The following is a 23,836-nucleotide window of genomic DNA, read 5'->3' as shown; positions in this document are numbered from 1 at the left end:
TAAGGCAATAACCTCAACATTCAAATTTTATACATATCTAATAAAAATTAAACCATATCTTGAACAATATGAAATTTATAATCACATTAAGAATGAAAGAAAAATTGAATTAACACAAATATATTATTCGATTACATACTTAGGGATCCCTAAGCCTTTTTAAGGAAGCTAATGTTAACAGCACATTAGGTAGTTATTAGAAGAATCTGATAATCAACTGTGTAGATTAATCTGCAAGAAAAAGTTATATTAATTTGAAAGTTAGTAGTTTAATTTTTTAAAAATGAAAATATTTACATTCAGCATTTCATAACATTTTCTTCTAAATATGTCATCTGTTGAAATTCTTATAACTTCAGCAATCGATAAGGAAATAATAGTACAATATTCCTCACCTGTCTGAAAAAAAAAATATTAATGAATGGAAAAATGATTAAAAAAAATAACAGCCAAATAGATAAATTAGTCATATATATATATATATATATATATTTTTTTTTTTTTGGTGGGATGTTTTTTCTCTAACCTAGATCAGTTAAAGCTTTTGTTGATCTGTAGAAGAATATTTAATATGCAAGGGAAAAAATGCTTAGATACTACAAATATAACAACTAGGATATGTGATATCATTCTGTGATATTGCAGACCAAATGAAATTACATATTTACAAAAAATATTACATAAAAATTTGATAAAAATAACATGTTAATTGAATAACCACAATGTAGAATATATTACTTATGGAGGTTTAATTATTTAATTACATCCTTTTATGATGGGTGTTAACAACAGTTCAGTCAGTTACTACACTGAATACAATACTGCATATTAGCCGCAAATGGCAGTGGAGTTGTGTGGTTGTTCCATGAAAGTCGATTATTGGTGTTAGTTTTTTAAATTTACTTACCTGTTAATGTGTTTTGTTGGTTAAGTTTTCAGTTAACATATATCTTTATAACAGAAATTAGATAAGTTACCATTTCATTACTACATAACTCCCCATGTTAATTTTCAAGAATTGATTTTCGCAGCATCCTACATCTTCATTCAGTTAATGTTTTGGTGGTTTAGATTTCATGTAATATTAAATTTATTAATATATTGGTCAATATGTTAATGTGTGTATATATATATATATATATATATATATATATATATATATATATATGAAGGATATATAAATACTCATTTCTCATTTACTATTTATATTTATCAACTAGTAAATAAAAATTTAGTATCTTTTCATTTTAAAGTATTCTAAAGCAGTGGAAAAATATGCATGTTATTCTTTGTTTTTGCCTATATTATCAATATGTTTGTTGTAATTTTACCAGTTTGCAGTTTTGTACCACGTAAAAGAAGTATGTATTGAAATAAACATTTTTTTTTTATAAACTGTACTTGCAAACCAATCTCTACAATAACACAATTTCCAACAAAGAATTTGTCTTCACAGTATTTTGGTTAGAAAATAGAATTTCCTTTCTTACTTTACTATTGCTAACTCATACAAAAAGTACTCAAATGCAAAAAAATATACATTCCATATTAAAAGAATTCAGCTCTGATAAAAGTTTTGCAATATCCCTTCTGACATAATTTTTTTTTACTCTTGTATTTAACTAATTTGACTGCCTATTGTAATGTGTTTACTTGTATACTAACAGAGGCTACAAAATAAGAAGCAGAGTTGACACTTAGAAATTGATCATCACCATCTGATATAGTTCTTGCAAAAATAACAAACATCAACTTTCTTCGATACCACAGAGTAGGTCTTTCATCTAAATAAAGTATTAAATTTGTCAGTTTTATTAACATTTCTCATGAACTTAATTTAATTTTAGATTTATGTGTTGTGATGACATTAACATATGTTTGCTAATTTCCTGTATAGGGTATAGGTTACTATGACGTTTTGGTGTTGCCCAAATTAGAGAGTGAGCATTTTTATTCATCTTTCTATGGTTGTTTTAATCAAATTTAAACGAAGTGTTGTCTTGTACAGTCTCAGTTCAACCATTCCTGAGATATATAGTTAATTGAAACCCAACCACCAAAGAACACCAATACCCATGACTAGTGTTCAAATCTGTACAAAAGTAATTGCCTTTATTAGGACTTGAACGCTGGAACTTCCAGATCAGCTGATTTGGGAAGATGCATTCATCAATAGACCAGTACATCAGTCTAATACTTGTTTTAATATTATTGCTAAAAATATAGAAAGAATTATTCTCTTTAATAACAGAATCTATGATACTTTCTAAAGGACATATTTTTTTTTTGTCTTCAGTCATTTGACTGGTTTGATGCAGCTCTCCAAGATTCCCTATCTAGTGCTAGTCGTTTCATTTCAGTATACCCTCTACATCCTACATCCCTAACAATTTGTTTTACATATTCCAAACGTGGCCTGCCTACACAATTTTTTCCTTCTACCTGTACTTCCAATATTAAAGCGACTATTCCAGGATGCCTTAGTATGTGGCCTATAAGTCTGTCTCTTCTTTTAACTATATTTTTCCAAATCTATTTGCCGCAATACCTCGTCACTTTATCCACCCATCTGATTTTTAACATTCTCCTATAGCACCACATTTCAAAAGCTTCTAATCTTTTCTTCTCAGATACTCCGATCGTCCAAGTTTCACTTCCATATAAAGCGACACTCCAAACATACACTTTCAAAAATCTTTTCCTGACATTTAAATTAATTTTTTATGTAAACAAATTATATTTCTTACTGAAGGCTCGTTTAGCTTGTGCTATTCGGCATTTTATATCGCTCCTGCTTCGTCCATCTTTAGTAATTCTACTTCCCAAATAACAAAATTCTTCTACCTCCATAATCTTTTCTCCTCCTATTTTCACATTCAGTGGTCCATCTTTGTTATTTCTACTACATTTCATTACTTTTGTTTTGTTCTTGTTTATTTTCATGCGATAGTTCTTGCGTAGGACTTCATCTATGCCGTTCATTGTTTCTTCTAAATCCTTTTAACTCTCGGCTAGAATTACTACATCATCAGCAAATCGCAGCATCTTTATCTTTTCACCTTGTACTGTTACTCCGAATCTAAATTGTTCTTTAACATTATTAACTGCTAGTTCCATGTAAAGATTAAAAAGTAACTGAGATAGGGAACATCCTTGTCGGACTCCCTTTCTTATTACGGCTTCTTTCTTATGTTCTTCAATTGTTACTGTTGCTGTTTGGTTCCTGTACATGTTAGCAATTGTTCTTCTATCTCTGTATTTGAACCCTAACTTTTTTAAAATGCTGAACATTTTATTCCAGTCTACATTTTATTCCAGTTATCGAATGCCTTTTCTAGGTCTATAAACACCAAGTATGTTGGTTTGTTTTTCTTTAATCTTCCTTCTACTATTAATCTGAGGCCTAAAATTGCTTCCCTTGTCCCTATACTTTTCCTGAAACCAAATTGGTCTTCTCCTAACACTTCTTCCACTCTCCTCTCAATTCTTCTGTATAGAATTCTTTTTTTAGAATTTTTTTGTATAGAATTGTATAGAGTTAGGATTAAAGGACATAAGAAAAATCAAATTTTATATGTTCAATATGGTAGAAATAGTAAAAAAGAAAGGTGTGAATGTTAGGTAATTTACTGTACAAATAATTTGAGATGGCTAAATGGGAGACAAGAATGTCTTGAATTATGTTCAGTGCAAAGATTTTACTGTTGATACAATCTTTTCAATATTCATATACAGTTTCATTTCATGAATAATAAAAACATGGAACAACCAAAATTAGTAATCAGATGCCACTGCCAAAAGTACAAGCCATCTTTGTAAATTTGGAAACTGTCTCAGTCAAATAGAAATAATTAAATGTATTGGAATGGCCAATTGTCATGCAATAAGATGTTAGAAGTGTTCAGAATTACTGTTGGATTAGTGTATATAAAATCAATTATTACATATAAACGTAATTAATTTATTTATATGTTATCATTAAGGGTGACCCATGCTTTTATTTGTAAAATTAAATTGTAGATCACTAATGTAAAGAAAATTATTCTCAAACCTTCTTTCTCTTCACACAGATTAACTTTGTTATTTAATCCCTTCTTTCCATAAAATTAGATCACTTTTGTGAAGAGGTTATCTCAGATGTTTTCATCAGCATATATGAATTTTATAAAGAAAATAATTTAAATTATATTTCTATTAAATATAATGACATTTTTCTCTTTTTCACGCAAGCTTTATTTTAAATAAAAGCAATTTAAAAAACATTTTTATTTTTTTTTATTATAAAATTTGGTTTGGTTTGTCACTTTAAAAGTTTATAATTTTATCAAATTTATTGGCATAGACATTATTAAGAAAATAGCTGTAAAATATAAAACTTAATTCCAAAAAGTACCTATGAAGAAAAAATAAATAAGATAAATGAAATTGCTTTAACGGATTATGTTAATAATGAAAAATCTTTATCATTAAATTAATTTATACAAAATAATGGGCATGTTTATAATAACTACTTTGTCAAAAAATATTTTAAATCAAGATAATTTCAGATTACTATAGTTAATTTATTCGTCTACCTACCATTATGTTCAGTTTCTCCAAAAAGTTAACCAATCCTGTATAATTCACTGAGAAAAAATATAATTTTGCAAAAACCTTCACATTCAATTTTTTTCTCTAGCAAAAACTAAACTAGTTTGTTAATTTTTTTCTTCCATATGTAATGCCCTGGTTCACATACCAGACAGGCCTGGTATTTTACACATATTAAAAAATTCATTTCTCATTATCATCATCAGTAACTGTAACTGGGCCTAATACCTTCAACTAGAGGTATTTAAACAGTAAATAGATAAAAGCAAAATCAGCAGCTTCAAAGAGATAAACATTACACTTAATGAAAGCTGAAGCCTGACACTGATATTAGTTTTATATACTCTGATTAATCATTTTTAAATGTTTAAAATAATATATTTTCTTCCAATAATGAGACATTCTGATCTACAAAATGATCAAGATTTCTCTATTAATAAGATTAAGAGAAAAATGTTCTATGCATGAAAGTTCCAGAATTTTAAAAATTCCTAGTAATTTTAATGCAATGTATATTAAAATTAGTAAAAATGGCAACTTAATTTGTTTTCAAAATAAGTTGAAAACCCTTTTGGTGCCCCAAAGCATATACTAGGCTTTAAGAACACCAAAAACCTGCACTACAACTTGAAAACATAAATATTGCGTATCAATTGAAATTTGCAATAATGTATTAAAATTTGAATGCAAATTTGTCACATGTCAAATCTTACAAGTGTAGCATAGAAATTGGTCCCACAAGCATAGTAAATAAAAATTAGTTGCTTGACATTTTAATTCATGATTGTTTGTAGGCATTATTTACATTTTAAGTAAAGGTTTACTGAAATTGCACATATTAATATTATTTAACTAGTATATAATAACTTTACACATTGTACTAAAAACAACTATGGACGTATTGTATTTAGGTCACCCAAATAACTGATTCTGTAATCCTGAAAAATTTTTTTTTCTGGAATAGTTATTCAATAAAATAAATAAATTAAACATTTCTTTAATTAGGAAGAATAAGATTATAAATATTATTGTATTACTTAAACTACTACGATGCTAGATGAGTATTTTACATGTCCAGTGTATTACTCCATACACGATATGTACTGTGAGCCCACATTAGTTCATTATATAATGAGTTATGTCATATCATGTATGGGATAATATTCTGGAAACATAAAATACTCATCCAGCATCATAGTAGTTAACAAAACTTTTTATTTATTTATTTTACCCAAAAACTATTCCAGAAAAAAATATTTTTTAAGATTACAGAATCAAATATATTTGTTTGACTTAAATACAATACGTCCGTACTTATTAGTGGTACAATGTCTAAAATTATGAAATATACTATTAATATGTGTAATTTAGTACACCTTTATTTAAAATTACCACCATAATTGAAACTTTAAGCATTGCTGTTCATGAATTTGTAAAGGCAGTCACTTAATTGCAAAAGTTTTCCTTATGGAAAAGAATTGTATATGAAATTAATTTAAATCTTATCTATATATGAGTAAAGAAACTGTGCAGGCTTGTTTCATTAGCTTATTTTTGGTGAAACTTATTACTGTTCAATTTATCAAAAATATTCTTATCACAAATTTATTATAAACCATATTTTTACAAAATCATGCAGTAATTAGTTAAAACAATAAAGATTTGTATAAGTGATATAAAAGAAATTTTCAAAACCTTTCATATTAAAATTTTTAGTTTAAAATAATTTCCCCAAAACAGTATATATTATTAATTTATTACCTCTTTAGACCTGTTCATTTTGTATTTCTAAGAATACCGGTTTTATAAATAATAGATAAATTTTTAACTGCTGCAGTTTAATCACCAAAGCTTTTTAAACAAATTCAAGGCTGTTAGTACACAGCTCTTCCACAACCAAAGAGGTTTCAGTGTACAAACCGTCTTGAACTTTGCAAAAATTTAAATGAAACCGGTCTGAATTATCTGAAGTCTATTTTATTTTTTTTTTTACAAAAAATGAATAATAAATTTTTAGTGGAAAAATCAAAATAAAAGTATTCGATTATAGGAAGTAAATAATTCATAAAAAAATGTATTTTTTTATTATATCACGAAATCTCAAGCGGACAATTCAACATAGGGAATAAATTAACAAATTTTTAAATTTAGGTTACATGTAACTATTGTATAACAAATAAAAAAAAGGTACAGCCCCACTGATGAAAGTATATTTTAGAAATGATGAATTTGACGCGTAATACATATAGTGTAATGAAAGAACTTTTACGAATGATAGCAACCGGAGTTTGAAACTATCATTCACTTTAACAGGTATTTGCTGATACGGTTATCTTATGTAATGAAAAGAACCAGATTATTATTACTTTGTTAAATGCACCTAACGCTGCACCAATATTTGTCAAAATATTAATCCTAATTCAATCAGTGTAAATTAATATATTCGTAAATTTCTGCTGGAAAAAGGGATCAAGGATAAGGAAAGGGGAAAATGTACCAGAGATGCAATAAGGAGGGTTGACGATTATTTGCACACAGTTGTTTCAGATAAATGTGAGATTCGGTGGAACTGTCATTACAACTCTGCCGATTTTGAAGTCAATGGTTGCATTCTAAAACTCTGATGTGAACACTACATGACTTCCTTGCAAGCCTAGAAAATTACATATTCATATTTTTTGCTGCACTTCATTTAAGCTTATTTCATTTTAAAGTGAGATACGATCCTCCAATTCTTTAATAAAGTGGACAGTTACATAATTGGGTTTCGGTCCAGTCGATTGCAATTAAAAGGAGAGGTGCACAACCAGAGTTTACAGCAGTCACGTACAGCATACGTACGTATAGAGGTCACGCCGAAAGTCAAATTGGATTCAGGAATGGTCAAAGTAGACATTGCAGTTGAAATTTGAGAACCTAAATTTTTCGCGATTACAATACTTGCTTTACTCTGTACAAGGAAGTAAAAATTAGTGTCGTTTGATCATATGCGTCAATCAACCTGTTTTTCTATTAAGAATTATAAAAAAAATATTGTGTTCTAAATAATTAGGCTTCTTTTAATTATTAATAAAATAAACAACAAACTGTATTAAAATATTTCGATCTTAATTATGATATAAAATATTTTTATTAATTTATATAATTATTACACCTCTTTTTCCTCTTTACAGCTTAAATACTGTTTACATAGAAATTACAATGGCAGCGAAAGGTCATGCGCAGTTTGTTTTTATTTAACGATTGAAAACGTTCTGTTTACGTAAGTTGCGCAATTTCGTGGCTAGGCGTTTTGGTGGTGAATGCCGTTTAAGATTTATTTGTTTAATTGTGGTGTTACTCTCTATAAGAAATTATATTAGATTATTACCAAGAGGTACGCATTTCAGTGTTTAATAATTACTACCGTTTACTTTAAATTGTGTACCATTTAAGGTTGAATATATGAAAATGGCTAAACGTCGATTGGACGATTTGGCTGTTACCCACGTAAGTGACATACATTTTTCTGATTCAGATATTAATTATTCGGATTCCGAAAATGCCCACAATAATACATCAATTAAGAGCAGAAGACATGGTAAAAGGATTAGATCGCAAACCCATGGTAAATTCAGGTGTGAACAGATAGTTTTACCCAAAGAAGAAGACGAACATTCATATTCTTGTGTTCCAATATTTTCAAAAACTTCATCAATTAGAGATAATTTAAGCGGTTGTTCCTCTGAAAGTGAACGTGAAAATGAAAAATTGGCACGTAGAAGAAGAGTTTCTGAGAGATCAACTTCCTCGGAGAGTATAAGATCAGGAAGAAGAAATGCAATGACTTCAGGTGCAGATTATTCAACCTATTCTTCAAATTGTAGTAGAGCAAAGTGTTCTACGAAAAATGCAATTATGGCACGTATGAATCGATTAAGAAAGAAAGAGTATGTTACCGGTTTAGAAAACGAAGTAAAGTGTTTAAAGGATGACAACAGTGAATTAAAAACTAAACTGATTGAGCAACAAGAATTACTATCATCTTTAAGAAATGAAGTACAGTATTTACGAGGTGTTTTGGCCAACAGTAAAGAGATAGGAATTTTATTGCGTCGAGTATGCGGCGATGATAACAGCTTAAAAATGACTTCATCAGTTATCAACAAACCACCGATTCAATCAAATGAAAAATTGTCTGATATAACAGATGAAGGTAGGGAAACATGTGTTTCTGATTCTTTGTCAGATAATGCAGGGTTAACTTCACCAGAATTACCTGACAATTATAACTATGATGAACATGTAAATGAATTATTTACAGATAATATGTTTAATGATGTTTCTTTTTTTAACTATCCAGATTTAAATGACCTGGATTGGCCTTTATCATCATCGGCATTTGATTCCAATGCTTTTAATGTGGAGAAGATTTTACATTATGATACCCCAATTAATGAATCAGAGTCATCTCAAGCATTTGGTGTATGTCTTCACGTAGCCAATAAACAAGTTTCATTAGAGTTTTGTGCATCTTGCAATCATAGTGCTTCAGTTAACAATGATTATGTATCAGTTAAGTGAATTGGCAAACATTAATTTTTGTGAAATGGTTAGTATCTGTTATATTTCTGTTTTTTTTTTTTTTTTATGAATATGTAAAAATGTATCGGGTATATGAATTTACATCCTGTGTTCTTTTGTTGTAGTTTACAGTTTTTTGGGCTTAGGCTTGCTGCACCAAATATTCTAAAACGGGGGAAAAACGTTTATACATTTGTACAGAAAAGTATTATTAGCCTGATCATTCAAACATGTTTAATATAAAATTATTAAGCATTAATATTTGTAATTGGCTACTTCTACAATAATTTAAAAACTTGTTTAAAAGTTAGTGAAACATAAATTTAGCATTTCGGATGCAGTAGTTTGAATTAAAAGAAATTATAATAAAAAATATCTTCAGATTCAATTTAATATTTATTTGATTGTTAATTTTTGTGAAAAAATATATGTACATACATTTTTTTTTTTTTATTGTACTCTATAATTAGTTTTGAACTTTGAATGATAAAAAAGAAGTGTTTGATTGGAATTTTTATTAGGGTAGGTAAAGGACACATTTTCGATAAGAAGTATATTTTATTTAATTGATTTAAAGACTGAACATTTTCTGTGATTTAGTATTTTTTTTATATCAAATTGCTTAAAATGTACCTTAAACGCTTAATGAATAACCCATAAGGTTTTTCATTTTGAAAAAAGTTAAATGTTTGTGGTTTTTACTTAGACTTAAATTGTATATATCCATAGTTATGATTTTATTTTAGTCTTATTTAAAAATTACAAGTTAAAAGGGAAAATAACAAATTATATCTAATCATGTTATTTGTAAATGCTATCCAAAAGATTAATATTGTTAATTGTAATTTATTACAATGTACCTAGCTTTTTTTGTGGGTTGTAGTTTTATATAATAGTTTTTTTTTGTTATGTTTTTTTTTTTAATTATTGCTTACTTAAGTATTTTAAAAAAGTTATGTTTTATCATTTTACTGTCGCTTCATTTTATATTTTTCAGCTTTGATGAAACAGGTTACGATGGGTGTGTAACATTGGAAGGCTTGCACCACTGAACCTTCTGATGAAATTTTAAAAGAATTTATAAGGTGTGACCTTACCACATTTCTGGTGGTTTTATTAATTATTTAGTTTAATGACTTTTCATATAATTTTTCAATGGTATTTTATTCTTTACTCCTTACTTCATAACATCATTGACAAATTTTAATTACATTTTTTGCTATGATCAATGCATAAATAACTATTTTGTCTTTGGTTGTCCATTGTTATGAAATAATAGTGCTTTAAGAAAGTTAACATTATGAAATACGGAATTGATAAATTTCCTGAATTTTATTAATTTTTTATTTTATTATTAATTAAATAATTTTTAACCTTTATATTTTATAGCATTGGGCAATTGCAAGACTTCATATAAGTAAACATTTCTTTGTGCTCATTTTTGAGAAGAAAATTGAATGACTAGCATTTAAAATATTATGTTGTACTGAAAGTAGATTCATCTATCAACTATTACGGCTGTTTCTAATTTTCTGTTAGGAAATTTTGTTTCTGATTGAATCCAATACACTATTTATTATTATAGCAATGGTCTGATGCTGAGTAACAATTCATAACTGTTAAGAACATTTACTGTACAGTCTCAGAATAAAGTAAGAATTATGAGTGAAATCTAATTTTGGAAAGCTGATCTTACCATTTTGAGTATGAATGTGTTTTATGTAGCTCTGTTTTTCTTTATTGGGATAAGTGATTGTATTGTCAAGAAGTAGCAAAATTTACTGATCCATGCAATATTGAGAAAGACCCAGTCTGAAATAAAAAGGATTACCCTTTTAAGTATTATCAGTTTCAATGTAACACTTAGTGTACAGTAGTTATACCTGGGTGACTGAGGAAGTGTTTGTACTTTTAATAGTGCAGTAGAGAGTATAATGACTATGGCAAGAAAGAGTATTGTTTCCATTATAAATTTTCATGAATTTACTATTTTAAGAGCATTCATTGTATTCTATTGTTGGTATAAATTTCATAATTTTCTTTATTTCTTAATTATATTTTAATTTTCTTGTCTTATATTACTTCATTTTTCAGCTAATGATTTTCCTTTTTTAACACAAGTTCAAATCTGCATATTTACAAAGTGTGTGTGTGTATGTGTATATATATATATATATATATATATATTTACATACAAGTGACAGGTACTTAACTTGATAGGTACTAATAATAAATGTGCATGTGTGTGTAGATTGCAGTCTCATGTTTATTGTTATTTAATTATTAGCTGATGTAACAAAAAATATTTTTTTTAGTTCTGTTGACTGCTTACTAAAAAATACAGATAAAATGTTTTTTTTTTTAACTAAAAGATGATAATAATTATGTTAAATTCCATTGCACTTGAAAGTCTGTTCTTAGTGTTAATACTGTAATTCAAATTATCATTTTAGAAGGTGTAATTTAATGTTGGTTGTAGGCTGTGAAGTATATAAAACATATATTATGCATTCATGGAAAAACTCAACACCATGTTTCTATGCAATAATAATTACAATATCTCTTTCCATTCAGGGACAGGAAGTAAAGATAATAAAGTGTAATTATATCATTAATCTTTGGTTGGGTTTCAAGTAACCACACATCTCAGGAATGGTCGAACTGAGACTGTACAAGACTACACTTCATTTACACTCATACATAGCATCCTTATTCATTCCCTGAAGTATTATCTGAAAGGTAATTACAGGAGGCTAAACAGGAAAAAGAAAGAATTATGTCATTCATGTTGAGTTTTTCATTGAAGTATAATTTTTCTTTGATGATAAAGAAATAAACTGAGTGTTTAAAGAAAATGAGTATGGTGAGCTGTTTAGCTGCAAGAGAAAGCATTGACATTGAAAAATGATTTCATAGTGTTAGACCAGGTTGGTCAGTACGACATATTCCCAGATTAAAATTTCAGCCCTAAATTGTATATTGTTGTTTCTGTACCATATATGTTCTACATATTTTCTAATGTTGATATTTAATTTATTTTTTAATATTCATAAAAAATTAAATTATTATTTCTATTAAATTGTTTTGAATTGTTTGGCTTCCTTAAAATCATGTAAGTTTTGTCAAAATTTTGTTCTACAGTGCATTAAAATTTTCCCAAATTAAAATAAATTTTTTTTTCTCTGCAAAATCCAAAATAAAATTTTAAACTTATTAAAAAGTACTTAACAGGTTCAGTGTTAAAAAAATTGTTTAAATTTTCTGGTAGGAGATTAATTTTGTTTATGGATTCTTGAGAAATGTGTATCTCATTTAAATTCCATTACAGCTTTTTAATACTGTGGTTTATTAAAAAAAAGACAATAAATGAAAATTTCTTGAGAAAATATTTCTGTCATGTATCATCAGTTTTACTGAACAAATTTATTTTACTTTTCAGCACCAACTGAATTGTTCCAGAGACCTGAATGATTAAAGTCTTCAAAGAAGTTATTAAAATGGTGTGTATCATTTGTTATTTTTGCAGTTAATTTTGTTATGATTTTTTATGTTTTTATAAAAAAGGTACAAAAGTAATTGAAAAATTAACTCACTTATAACCTGTGAAGCATTTTTCATTATATTGTGTCAGCTGTATATTTTTATTAAATCAGGGGGTTTATTCTATGCTACACGTATTTTTTATTAATTAAATGTTCTGGTAATTTTTCTTAGGTTAACTGTTCTGGGAATTGTCATGCTTTGCTTTCAAAAGTAACATATTAAAATACTATGAAGAAGGTGATGATTTCTTTAATGAACTGATACAGCTTCTTGAGATCTGATTATTTCTCTATCAATTTAAGTATTCAGTATTGAAAAAATCTCATGTCTATATTCTTATGTGTAAACTATTTATTTTAAGATTTAGTGAAGCACTTCAGGATTAACTGCTGATGTTTAATCAGTTTCTTGCGGTTTTTAAAAGTAACCTTTTGTTAAATATAACATTTAACCATTAAGTTTAATTTTACCCATGATAATAATAGCAAAAAAACTATTTAAAAATTGCATTTAGGCATTAAAATTATAAGAAAGATGTTTTAAAAATATTTTCTGAAAAAAATTCCAATTTTTCAATGTTGTAAAATGTATTCCCTTAATTTAGTATACGTATACTAATTAATCCTGAATTATAAAACTGCTATTCCTGCCTAGTCCTAGTAGATACTTCATACACTACTTAACTAACAGTAAAGAGTTTCACCTACTGTAATTTGATTAAATATCTATTTTAATTTAACGCATTAACAATAAACAAAAAATTTAAAAAAGTAATTTTTATTCTTTTAGGAAAAATGTAAATTTTTAATATTAATAGTAATGCTATCAAATAGTCAATTCATTTGAATTATTTAATTTTTATAAAGATTAAATAAAAATATGATAGTGCAAGTTTGTTTTTAGGAATACTGCCTGTATGTAGTAAAAGCTTTACATTTTAATTTAATTCAGAATGCCAGAAGCGATGTGGAAGTTAAGTTAACATTGCCATTGTACACATTGTATTAACAATTTTAAAATGTAATTTTTCCTAAACTAAAAACATGTTTTTATAATTTGAATTAAGAAATTTTGTTGAAGTACATTATTAAATATTTTGTTCGCCAGTAATTTGTAATTAAAATTAAAAAAGAAAAATAAATAAATTTTTTGTAGTTGAGGTTAAAGTTTAGTTCTACTAAATGAAATCCTTCAAATAGAAAAATTATATAATGGGAGATGATTTTTTTTTATTTGTAACTGATTAAAAATTCTTTAATGATTATATATAGATACAGTACCTTAAGAATATTTTGTTTGATATCAGCAGTACATGTGTTTTTTGACAAGCAAATGTGTAAATAAGATATTAGTGAGCTTATTTTAGTAGAATAAAAAAATTTACAGCAAAATGTGTAAATGAAGTTTGAAATGTTATTTACTAGAAAGGATGGTATTACTTTTTTGTGGATATTTAGTTGTATAAAAAAATTTTACAAAGTGATTACAGTGGTCAATCTAAATGGATCTGACAGTTACAGGTAAACTGTTGCCATTCAAAGGAATATATCAATCAGATCTAGCATTAAGATAAACATTTTAGTTGTTTTAAAATTTACATTTTTTTCTAGATGTAATTTTAAATACCATTAGATTAAAAAAAATGCATTGTAGATGTGTTTGTTTTATTGATACTTTAGTTAATATTGAAAATTGATTATTTTATGAATTGTGAATACCAGTTTTACCAAATTGTCAAGTTTGATTAACAGATAGTGATAATATATGTATATATCTTACGAACTTGCCAATTGATAGCTTAACCCTTACAACTATCAATATGCTGCCTTGGCTATCCTACCAGATCACATTATTTTTTTCTTTAATTCGGCTAAAACATGATTTTCAAACTACATATTGAAATAATAGATGATAATGTTGTTATTTTCTTTTGTTTTATGTTATTGAGTAACTGAAAAGGTCAATAAATTTTACCTACAGATAGTGAGGGTGGTAGTCTTTGAGGATATGGTACCTTTCAAAGCAGTCTATCAGGTGAAGACCAGGATTTCATATAGATGTTTTGTAGTAAAACTTTTCTCCTTCCTTCTGTCTGGCACTTTTCATTTACTTTAACAGCACAGTTTTTGGATGTACTTTTCTCTTGTAAATAAATAAAATTAGGAAGGTTGTTAAGTTTTCTGCGTCGCTAGAGGAAGGTTGTCTTTGTTTCTTATATCAGTCTGGATTTCTTACATTGCTAACAAGTTGGTTAATGAGGTTTTTTTTTCTATATTTCTTGTAGTCAATTTGAATTAGAGAACAGCAAATATGAATTAACAACTGAAACTACCAGAAACCAGAAGAATAATTTTTGCCACCATTTTATAGACTTGCATCCAAAGTTATAGCTTGACATGTAATGATCAGCACGATTCCACATCCCCATATTCTTATTTTACTGGCAGATAGCAGTTGGTTTTATAACACTTTCATAAATAACATGTTTAGCGCTCTTTTCAGTTAGTTCTTTGCTGTTACCATAACAAGTACTGAGTATAAGTTTGTACCATTTCACCATACTAAACATTGAACATAATTTATATGACAAAAGTAAAAAAAAATTGTGTTTTTGTAGTTTTAGCTGTTTTAGTACAGCCTTGTTCTTAACTTCTTCAGGTAAGCCACTACTATTTTCAGTTATGGTTCCAGTCAAATGGATGTTCAATTTTTTTTAATTCAAGTGCTTGCTCCATGATTGTGTAGAACTGATCGGTATACAAGGAAAACCCACAATCTGGAACTTTTTCCACTAGCTTATGTGCTAAGTGCATCACAATTCTTGATGTGGCAAGCAAATCAGGCCTTACTAAACTATCTGTAGTTGCCTTCCCATAGTATGGCTCAAGACTCCATATATATATCCACTTTTAGAATTGGCAAGAACATAAACTCTTAGTCTGCATTTTGTCAGTTTATGCTTATAACATTTAAATAACACTACCCTTGAAACCGACTGAAATAAAAAAAAATTAAAAAAAAATAAAAAAAAAATAATAAAAAATTTAAGTTTATTGAAACCAATTCCATATATTATAACACGTTTAAAAGAGCCCACTATCAAAATTTTACGATGTTGATTGTAAAATATGTCGAAAATGTGTTTTATCTAAACTAAAGTTCGTTGTCGGCTGCCACCCTTTAATTAGTTATATAAATTCTAGATTCTTATTTCTTAAAATAATTAAATCATAACAATTGAAACTAATATTTACTTACGTTTTTGTTTCACATTTAGACACAATTTTTACTTTGCTAATTTTAAATATCTGTCTCACGGATAATTTATTAATTAATGCATGCTATTATTAAATACAATATTATTACTAACTGTTAACTTGAACATTTATTTAATATTTTTTGAATGTATTATTATCACTGTTTTTTGTGGTTTTCATGAAAAAACCAAGAGCCTTCCAAGTTTTGCTGTATGGAGTGCAACTAATTTGTTGAATAGGACCACAGTAATAATGGTAAGATTAAACATATTTAGTTGACATGTAAGTAATTATTTTTTAAGTTACCTTTACTGTTTTAATCATTTTAGTTTAGTAATTTCTTTTTTCAAGTAAAAATTATCTTGTTGATTCTGAATTATACTTATAAAAAGTTTTGTTTTGTCATTCAGAAATTTTTTTGTGATTTTTCTATTACTTGTATTATAAATTCAAATTGTAGAAAGGCTGATCAGTCTCTTAGTATACTAGATCAGATTTTTGCCATCTGATCAGTCTACCAATACTGATCAGTACTATTCAGTGGTAGATTGATTGAAACAAGTCTGATGGTTACCATGGAATAGGAAACTATCATGTACAGATTTCCCACTACTAACTTACTAACCCATTGTTTGTCAGTGATCAGTAGTAAATTGATGTTTGCTGATAGAATAAGAGAAAATCAACTTGGAGAGATTATCTTTAGAGATCAGGAAAATTGATTTGTTTTTATAAGAACAATCCGTTAAAATACATTATAATATTTAGGAAGGGGTTAATTTAATTAAATGTTTAGTACTTTTTTTTCTTCTTTGAAAATATATTGCATCCGGAGTTTTGATTTCAAACCTGACCTTTTGTTATTTAATTTGATATAATATTCATATTGTTACTATGGTGTTGTATAATTGACACAACATGTTTTTTTTTATTTATCTTGAATTCTCTTATTTCTTCAAATAATTATGACTTGAGATGCTACATTGCATACAGTTGTAAATTCAGTTTGATATTTTCATTTCTAATTTTCTAGCCCTTATTAATCGTTTACATATATATATATATATATATATATATATATATATATATATATATACTATAACATTCGTTAGAGTTACTTGGTTTGTGGATAGTTTTTTTTTTTTTTTTTGCTTGTATAGCATGAGAAATCAAATAAGTTGAATATCTTTTTATGGTAATAATTGATGGTGGTTAGAAAATTTTCATTACTTATGTTGTATGTTTCATCCATTAAGCACATGTACGTTTCGAATTGTTTTTAAAACTCTTCCATTCCTCCACACTGCTGTAATATTTCAGAAAAATGTTTATACAGTACCGGGCTGTCAAGTAAACATAAATTTATTCTTCATAAATACAGACATTTTGCTTTTCATAATCAATGTTTTAAAATTTTTTTTTGTTCAGTCATTTGACTGGTTTGATGCAGCTCTCCAAGATTCCCTCCCTATCTAGTGTTAGTCGTTTCATTTCGGTATACCCCCCTAAATCCTACATCCCTAACAATTTGTTTTACATATTCCAAACATTGCCTGCCTGCACAATTTTTTCCTTCTACCCGACATTTAAATTAATTTTTAATGTAAACAAATTATATTTCTGACTGAAAGCTCATTTTGCCTGTGCTATTCGGCATTTTTAATCACTCCTGCTTCATCCATCTTAGTAATTCTACTTCCCAAATAACAAAATTCTTCTACCTCTATAATCTTTTCTATTTTCACATTTATTGGTCCATCTTCATTATTTCTACTACATTTCATTACTTTCGCTTTATTCTTGTTTATTTTCATGCGGTAATTCTTACTTAGGACTTCATCCATGCCATTCATTGTTTCTTCTAAATCCTTTTTACTCTCAGGTAGAATTACTGTATCATCAGCAAATCATAGCATCTTTACTTTTTACCTTGTACTGTTACTCTGGATCTAAATTGTTAACACATTAACTACTAGTTCTATGTAAAGATTAAAAAGTAACGGGGTTAGGGAACATCCTTGTCAGACTACCTTTTTTATTACGGCTTCTTTCTTATGTTCTTCAGTTGTTACTGTTGCTGTTTGGTTCCTGTAAATGTTAGCAATCCTTCTATCTCTGTATTTAAACCCTAATTTTTTTAAAATGCTAAACATTTTATTCCAGTCTACGTTATCGGATGTCTTGTCTATAAATTCCAAGTATGTTGGTTTGTTTTTCTTTAATCTTCCTTCTACTATTAATCTGAGGCCTAAAATTGCTTCCATTGTCCCTATACTTTATAAGTCATACTGTAAATTTAATAATAGAAAAGAAGCATTTTTAAGATCACTAATTCGGCAAATTAGCTTGTAGTTTGTACAGAGAGATCCAAAAGTCGTGCACATCAAAGTAATAAAAGAAAAATAAGACATATAAAAGAAAAATAAGACATTAAGTAAAAATATTTAAAGAATTATTTATTTTCACAACATATGCTCAATATGCTCATTCAGTAATGCATATATGAACTCAATTTTCCATGTTTTTCTTTATTCAGCTCCTTCAATTTCCGAGCGCTGCGAACATGCTATGCACAAATGTGTAACTGCTTCATTGCTCCCTGAGCAATTCCACATGAAATCTTAGTGCGCAGATAGTCTCCTCAGTGTTTTGAAGGCAAATGGCGAATCACATTCTTAGCATCAGTCAAAATGGCCGGTCTCCTGGTTCTCTTGTCTGCAACTGATCTGCATTCTCTAAAACAGGGGATTAATCTTGTTATGGTCGAATTGTTAGGCATTGCCTCATTCAGATATTTCCCACAGAATTAGTCTACATGTGCTTAAGAATGACTGGAAAAATAATATTCAACAAAAAACTCGTTCTTGGGAAAGCAACATGTTTACCAAGCAATACTGCAAGCATTGTGTGATCAGTACACATCACAATGGCATCTATGTTTGTTTTTGTTCCCCATGGTCTGACTTGGTAGCCGATACAACTTTTTCAACTACTACTATTTTATAGACGCTTGAATTTTGATGTGCGCGACTTTTGGATTTCTCTGTTCATGGGAGTATGATATGAAATCCGTAGCTTTTCTTGCCGTACCAGAATGTGTCAGGTGAAAAATTGCAATGTAGTTGTATTTACTCAATCTTCTTATAGGTGTATATTGTTCAGAAAATGATAATGTGTATTACACCATGCATGCGCAAATGAAAAATCATTTTTTTATTGCAATTTTGACATTTTTAAAGAATAAAAAGCTGCTTATTTTTATATCTTTACTGAGGGCATAGTAATTTTTTTTTTTTTTAATTTTCACACATTTGAAACCAGTATCAGACTGGTTTAAAAGTGTGAGTAAAAGTACTTAAAAATTACAGCAAGAATCTTCTTTAACATATGATTTTTATACAATCCATTAACAAATTTATAGAATTTTAAAATAGGACTACCACAGAGAACTGATTACTTTTTATGTGTAACTTATTCTAATTCCTAAAAGCGTTTTTCTTGCTAAAAAGAAAATGAAAGTCAATTTTTTCATCAAGTAGTTTATGGTATATTGTTTAAAGACAAGCTTTCCTGTGGGCATGACAACTGAAATATTATATTATTTTACCAGGTTTTAGTTTCTTAATTTTGTTTCATTAATGTATGTATTAGCAGCGCAGAGAATATTTAAAAATGAAACTATCATTTGCTATAAGGACTCAACTTAGAACCACTGAAAAAATAAACATTTAATAAAAGCAACAAAAAAAAATTGTTATAACAGCTACTTACTGATAGCTTTCATCAGGGGCTGGCTTGCTAATGTATTGTCACTTGTTATCAGTTCGTGTATTGTGAAGAAAAATAAAAAAAGGTATCAATTTGTGTTATCACCTTAAGTCATTCTGACAGTAAGTATTCTAATTGCTGGAAATCAAAATCTGAAGATAGATTAATTTTCAAAAACATTTAGTTCAAAGTTCATAAATCAGCTTAGAGTTGCTATTATGATAAGTGATTTCTCTTGCTTACTTCTGCATAGTATATGATTATATAAGACTTAAAATACACCCACAGTATAAATATCAAAATTAACTGCTTCAATAATCATCACACTAAATTTAGGATCATTAAGATCAAGAACACCATCCTTCAAGATATCCTCAACGTTCTGAAGACTGCTCTGAATCCTGCATCGTGAACACCCTGGCCAGCAACATGATATCTACCGGACAGATGTGAAATAAAATTATTTAGATGGACTCTACTTTTAAAAAAACCGTTGCTGACTGAGTAATTCCACTTCTGATACTGATGTCATATATTATCAATTTATTAAAGGAAATCAAGAGATTACACATTAAAATTCTTACAAATGTACAGTTTACACTTGAGTATGTTACTCTACGTTAGTTATAACTCAAACATAATTCTAATTTTGGAATTTACAATAACTAATGGGAATTAGTAGTTAATTAAGAAGTAATTATGACAATGAGTTTGCATTTATGATATCAATAATGAAATTTATACAAGAATTAATTGTTCTTTCTATTTTACAAAAAAAAAACTAGCTTTTACTTCTATCGGTGAATAATGATATCTTGTTCCCTCTATTCACAACAAATTTGCTTAACAATTTCTCATATTTAATCACAGAATAAAACAGAAACACACTTTTATCTGAGAACAGACTACATTCTATGCTTGTATGATTGTTACTGCACGCTTCTATTTACTGGCCGTCAGCAACGTTTATAAGACCGGGCCTAAAGCTTGTTGTGACATAACAGTCAATCTCCGCTATCCTCTTTTTCATTAAAGCATTATGGGTTCAAAACAAAACATGTTGTCCTAACTTTTATTTTCCTGAATTCTTTTCATTTCATACTTTCTGCACTATTGAAAAGATAATTTGATTCTTCTTTGTTATTTTTGAATATTTCATTGTTTAAAATATTTGTCTTTTTACATTCTTAATTTTCTTTTTCCTGTTTCTATTTTGTAGAAGCTTCTTTATGTATCAAAGGTTTTACTACGTAAAGGTTCTTCATAATTTTTATATCAGATTGTTTTTTTTTTTAAGTTTGTTACTTAAACATACTTAGTTAAAATAGATTATATTGCTTTTTATATAAAAAAAAATATTGATATATTCTATAATAAATTTCAGTTAATGTACATGAAAAAAAGAAGCTAGTGAAATTCCTCTTTACTGGAAAGGTATTATATCAAATTGTCTACAAATGAAAGAAATAACTTATTTTCTTTTGTTCTTATATTATGATGCAAAAGAAATTGTTATAGTTGAATTTCAATTTATTTGAAGAAACTGTATGAATTATAAAGAATTATGACTACTTTTATTTCTTTTCTTGGTTATTCAGCCTTTCAATGTTCCACTACATTAAGAAATTATATTAAAAAATGATTTTAATTTAAGAATATAGTTTTGTTTATTGCCTAAGTTTTTGATGATTATTATTATTATATATTTGCAGCTATTAAAATATAATTTTTTATCTTATTTAAATTTAACTATTTTTCTTTTTAATGCTATTTGATTTGTATCTAGCTTTAGTTCAACAGGATGGAAAAAGAATTTTAGGAGAAAGAAGCATTTCCATTGAAATTGTTACATGGTAAAGCAGCTGTGAAGTGTCTACATGTATTCCACATATGTGTAAAGAGGCTATGATTGTACCCTTTGGGGAAATATTCTTGTGTTAATAAAAAAAAATTAATCTTCCCAATACTTTTCTCATCATGATGTTAATTGAAAGTATGAAACTGAACTCTATTAGTACCATATTAGTTAAAACATATAGTTATATCTAGAAAATAATAAGAGGTGGAAGAGCAAATCTTTTAAATGTTCCATATTGAAAACTATCTTCAGAAAAATTGTTTAAATACTGTTAAATGACAGACGAAACTCTGTTAAATATACTTAACATTATTCTTTCTAATAATTTCTTTACACGATTTTGGTGCATTGAAATTGCGCTAGTAAGAAAATGGATGAATACAAGGTACTGTTTACCCGTAATTTTTTGAATTCCACAGGTTTTATGAAAAAATAATTGGAGGAATTCAGTGGGGAAAAGAATTTGGTTTAATATGGAATAGAATTCATCTTTTTTCCATCGTGCAGCTTATATAAGATTAGGATTTCTTTACCACACATTTTATATGTGGAATCTGTAAGTGACGGTGTTATTTTATAAGTTTGATGCAGTCTTTTGTTCTTGATCTTCCTTGGTAATAATATTAGTGACTTATTAACTTGACTAGAATAACTAATACATGACTAACCAACCTAGTTTTTCATGCAAAATTCTGCCATTATATTCATTTATTACAGTTGTTTCTTTTTCAAACATAGCTCACATAATCCTGGAACATAAAATTTCCAAATCTGATTTCAGTCTTTCTGATTGAATAATATTACTTTTGTTAATTTTTTCAGCTAGATATGTATTATTTATTTATCATTTTATCCAATTACAGTAAGTTTTTAATGCTATAATGAACAGTATTGGTACTTAACAGATGATTATTTACTGTATTTATCATACTTTAGTTTTATTATTAATGAATAAAAAATAACATATGTAAAAAAATTGTATAAATAGTGTTTAATAAATTAAAGTTATTTGTACATTGTGTTTATTTTAAAATCCGTTTTTCTGTAAAATATACTTCAGAAAAGTTGTTTTAAAGGCTATGTAAGAAGAAAATTGTGTAAGTTATGTACAACTACAATTTTATGTACTCTAAACTTTTGTAAATTGCACAATCTAAATAAGAATGCATCAGGATCCTGAAACTTTTTAAGAGACATGACCATGTTGGGTACAGGTAGGCAAAGCAAAGTAATAAACCAGCAATTTTATAAAGTATGTCTTGTGATAAATAAGACAATACAGTCATTCATGATAATTACAACCTGTACAAAATTTATTGTACGTATCTTTATTATTACTTTCATCTTTTATGACCGCATAGGATCACTTAGGTCAATCTATTATCTATGTCTCTTCAAAGGGACTGTTCATGCCTGTGGTACTCCCAGTACTTTTTCATTCTTTCTGATGTTGAAAATGTCCATGTTTGGAGTTTCTTTCTTGTGATTATGAAGCAAATAGCCCACCTGGTTGGTCTAGTGGTTAACTCGTCATCTCAAAACAGCTGATTTCAAAATCTAGAGTTCTAAGGTTCAAATCCTACTAAAGGCAGTTACTTTTATGTGGATTTGAATACTAGATTGTGGATACTGGTATTCTTTGGTGGTTGGGTTTCAATTAACCACATTTCTCAGAAATGATCGACCTGAGACTGTACAAGACTATACCTCATTTACATTCATATATATCATCCTCTGAAGTAATACCTTATGGTGAAAAAAGAGTATGAAGCAAGTGTTTTTGTCCTTGATTTTTTCATTTAATTTTATCTTTTCTGATGTAAAGCCTACTTACAGATTTTCTCATTTCTCTGATCCATCTGCATTCTGTCATGGTGTTTTTAGAGTCAAGATTGTACTGCACCAACTGTTTCAGAAGATTCAAATCTTGCATCCTCACTATTTGTTCTAAGAATCATAGTCTCCTCTTATGCATAGTATCGGTAATGACAAAGCGAAGTACTTTGTACTAAAAACCAACTTGTGTTCTTTTAATTGTGTTGGTTACTATACTGTACAAGACTTGTTGGGCACAATCCACCTCTGCCCTCTTTCCTGGTACCTCTTGTTGATGCAGGTTTTTTCAATTTTCCTAGGCTGTCTGTCTGTCTGATTGTTCGTTTAGGTGGAGGAGTGTTTCTGCTGCATGTGTGGCTTCCGGTTTTATGACTGTTGTATTGCCTTATTTTTGCATTTGTTCTAATATTTGCATAAAGTT

The 23,836-nt window shown here is 27.9% G+C and overlaps 1 protein-coding gene across 3 annotated transcripts; it reads left to right on the top strand.

Annotated features, from left to right (window-relative positions):
* The first annotated feature begins 7,852 nt into the window (after positions 1-7,852).
* On the top strand, positions 7,853-22,593 carry LOC142331157 (uncharacterized). Of its 3 annotated transcripts, none has more exons than XM_075376866.1 (6): positions 7,976-8,785; positions 8,933-9,181; positions 10,151-10,238; positions 12,593-12,653; positions 16,146-16,208; positions 21,999-22,593. In XM_075376866.1, exons 1-2 carry the CDS (start codon positions 8,035-8,037, stop codon positions 9,151-9,153), a joined length of 972 nt encoding a protein of 323 aa, XP_075232981.1. In that variant the 5' UTR covers positions 7,976-8,034; the 3' UTR covers positions 9,154-9,181; positions 10,151-10,238; positions 12,593-12,653; positions 16,146-16,208; positions 21,999-22,593. The 3 variants fall into 3 exon arrangements, 2 of the variants coding, with proteins under 2 accessions (XP_075232981.1, XP_075232980.1); XM_075376865.1 differs by having other exon boundaries at positions 21,508-22,593; XR_012757902.1 differs by lacking the exons at positions 7,976-8,785; positions 8,933-9,181 and adding an exon at positions 7,853-7,966 and having other exon boundaries at positions 21,508-22,593.
* Positions 22,594-23,836: the final 1,243 nt, after the last annotated feature.

The sequence above is a fragment of the Lycorma delicatula genome, chromosome 10 (genome assembly GCF_047948215.1).
Source record: "Lycorma delicatula isolate Av1 chromosome 10, ASM4794821v1, whole genome shotgun sequence".
Classification (NCBI taxonomy): domain Eukaryota; kingdom Metazoa; phylum Arthropoda; class Insecta; order Hemiptera; family Fulgoridae; genus Lycorma; species Lycorma delicatula.
This window is presented reverse-complemented; position numbering and strand designations above follow the sequence as displayed.

What these genes read in the sequence shown, in the direction of transcription:
- LOC142331157 (XM_075376866.1), top strand. Translation starts at nt 8,035, where the DNA reads ATGAAAATGGCTAAACGTCGATTGGACGATTTGGCTGTTACCCACGTA. An exon ending in GTCTGATATAACAGATGAAG is followed by an intron (nt 8,786 to 8,932) that starts GTAGGGAAACAT and finishes TTAACTATCCAG; the next exon opens with ATTTAAATGACCTGGATTGG.